Source organism: Pyxicephalus adspersus, chromosome 9 (assembly GCF_032062135.1).
Source record: "Pyxicephalus adspersus chromosome 9, UCB_Pads_2.0, whole genome shotgun sequence".
NCBI classification, from domain to species: domain Eukaryota; kingdom Metazoa; phylum Chordata; class Amphibia; order Anura; family Pyxicephalidae; genus Pyxicephalus; species Pyxicephalus adspersus.
The window spans coordinates 66229418-66232483 of NC_092866.1; the positions used below are offsets into that span (position 1 = coordinate 66229418).

The 3066-nt window shown below is 49.0% G+C and overlaps 1 protein-coding gene across 6 annotated transcripts in view; it reads right to left on the minus strand.

Annotated features, from left to right (window-relative positions):
* SOX6 (SRY-box transcription factor 6) overlaps nt 1-3066 on the minus strand; it is a 202306-nt gene that overhangs the window by 110753 nt on the left and 88487 nt on the right. For all 6 annotated transcript variants that reach the window (XM_072422370.1, XM_072422365.1, XM_072422369.1 and 3 more), the window contains one exon: nt 2648-2882. In XM_072422370.1, the coding sequence (XP_072278471.1) occupies nt 2648-2878 (231 nt within the window). In that variant the 5' untranslated portion in view covers nt 2879-2882. The remainder of the gene's footprint in view (nt 1-2647; nt 2883-3066) is intronic.

Consider the following 3066-nt stretch of genomic DNA (forward strand, 5'->3'; position numbering starts at 1 on the left):
CAAGGCTGGAAGAACACAAAATTTGTCTGCAATGTCTTTGTATAATGAGGGATTACCAGGTCCCCTGAGTGGGGACACCTGAACCCCATTATTTGGGAAGGGGGCGTCAATGTACTTTGGACCATTCAGTGAAGATCAGAAATCAGGAGGGTGAATCCAGCTCCATCCCGTGATTTAGTCACATGACGGTGAATGTGCTTTATAAATGGCCGATGAATTTGCTGACAGCTGGACCCTGGCAGAGACACAACAATTGATCAGGGAATCAATCAGTGGAAGTGAAAACAATTTGGAGTCACTTTGTGGTGTCAGCGATCTTCAGCTTTCTGTTCCATTTGACTCAAAATATCTCAGCAGTTTAACAAAATTCAGCAGAAGATTCCACGAAGGCGCTGAAACTGCCGGATACAAATTAACACTTTCACCTCCTTTCCCCAAAGTTGGAGAGCAACAGAAACGTAAATCCAGAAGCCAAACACCCTGAAATATGCACTGTCTGTGCCCTGTATTACACCATGATGAGTGGCAGCGTGCAGGAACAGAACGGGGAAGCTCCGGATGCACCATGGTAGCTGGAATGTTTGGGCTGTGAGTGAGGAGAAGTGCCGGACCCACCTAGGAACAGAACCTTCCTCTGAATTGGATCGATCCGGCTATTTTATAGAAGGCTGAACTGAACTCCCTCCTGATCTATGAAGGGGTTAAATGCGCCATGCGGGGGATGGGGGGGATTGGAGGCTTTGCATTGTTTTGTTGGTTGATAAAATAACTTTGTGCTTTGAGAATTCCAGCAATAACAAATTGTGGGATTCTGTCAAATAAAAAGGCGCTGAGAGAGTAATTCAGGGGCAGCTGCTCCCTGGATTTGTTCAATCTCTTTATTACTCCATATAAGTACACAGCTGGGAATGGGATGGGGGCCGCAATACAAATATTTTGGCTTCTAGGACACAGAATACACAGAGCCCCTTGTGGGAAGACAGAACAATCCGCACATGGCTGAACAATAGGTATTGTGATGGGTGACCCCAAAGATTTCATTCATCAGGGACACTGGGGGTGCAGAATAAACCAGGTGACACCATCACAAGAGTCACACCAACAACTGCCTAGCCCACCGGTGCCCAATATGTGGCCCCATGACATTCCATGTGCGGCCAATCGTGTCCCGAGCTGGGTTCGCCACCTGTTGGGCACTTTGTAAAGTGTTAGGACGGTGGGGACCCTCATAATGGGCACTGCAGGTGTGCAGACCCAAGAACCCAGCACAGCGACGGTGGGGACCCTCATAATGGTCACTGCAGGTGTGCAGACCCAGGAACCCAGCACAGGGATGCAGGGAGCTCCTCATAACGGGCACAGCAGGGGTACAGACAGGGTAACTTTATAGAGCCCACCAAATCCACTGCTCAATGTTCAGTGATGTTTGGGTGTGAAATGCTCATAGATTGGTACACGCCATTGTAGAGGATTGTTGGGGTGATCTGTGGGCCCGCCAGGTGCCACCAGTGGGTGCCCCCCATTCTCAGACAGACCCCGCCCTGCTCCCATTCTATAGATCTGCATTATTCCTTATCAGGAGATGTAAATGATCTGATTCCACCATTCCCTGAAAACGTTCGGGGAGTTCTCTGCAGACGCTGGGAGCTCCTGGGGGGTTGTGTGATTATTCTGCAGATTTCTCGTTTGGCGGATCAGCCTGTCAGATGTGAGATCCAGACAGACGCCCCAATTCCAGGTCTGACATCCCCCATCCAGAATGACAGACAGGAGTATGGCATCTGTTGGACTTTCCATTTATAAGGACATCCAATCGCCATCAATCAGCGATGTCAGCGGGATGATTCATAGCGGATGATCTCAGCCAATGACATCATATTTCACACTGAACACTTCGCAAGATTGAAGTGTGTTGTCACCGGCGGCTAGGATGAGAGCTGCGTCTGTATGCGGAGTGTGGAGGACGCGATAGGAGATGGGCTGTGAAGGTGACTACGACCATGCCGACTGCAGATCCATACATCTAATGTGTATCAGATATTTTCATCAATAACTATTGGTTAGAATTAGGATGGAGGAAGGTTTAGGATTGGGACAAATCACAACTGCTATTGCATTTACAATGAATGTCACATTTAAACATCCAGCCGATAATCTACTTAATGACAAGTAAAAGTAATGAGGGACAGCAGGTATGTGGTGACACCAATCAGTGATCTGTGAAAGTTTTCCAGCAAACACTGCAGCTGTGTTAAGATTTCCTTAGCGTTTCCTTCACCTGATTTCCCTGCAATCCCCCCTAGCCAGAGTTCAGGGATCTCATCGTGTGGTGGGCAGATCGGCTTCTTAAATCCATACTGGGCAACATTCTCTGCATCACCAGATTCAAGGCAAGTCTGAACCTGATTGGCGGCTGTGACTTCAGATCAGGCTTCTATATGAGAGATGGGGAGGAGCCTTCAGTGGGCGTGTCTGGGAACTTCATTTCAGCATTGCAAGGGAAGGTTCCCAGATCACCCAATAAAGGCAGACGGGGGGCAGAGAGGTCTGCACCCCCAGTGAGAAGTCTGAGCTTCCCCTATGTACCTTACTGATTATACAAATTAAAGTTCCACCCACAGGATGGACTGAAAGATTCAGGACTGACCATTCTATGCTGTGACATCATACTGTCCCAGTCAACGTCGTGCTGCATGCTTGTGACCAGGGTGGAGAGCTCCTCAGGGTGAGGTTTGTTGTGTAGCAGGGAGTGCAGTGGCAGGTGGGGGACGCGGTGCATTTCGTCATCTTCCTTCTCCCGTGAGGCCAAATCTCCAGTCATCTCCTCCTCTCCATCCGCTTTACACGTGAACGGAGAGGTGGCCGGCTTGGACGACATCCTCCTGAAAATGAAGAAAAGATGAAGTTAGTGCAGCTTAAAGGGAATTCAGCACCCCATAAACCACAAGATTACCCCTGTAATTTGTGGGGAGATTTCCCCCAGGAATTTGTGTCTCTGCCCCTCCCACAATGGGGAGATTTCCCCCCAGTAGTTTGTGTCTCTGCCCCTCCCACAATGGGGAGATT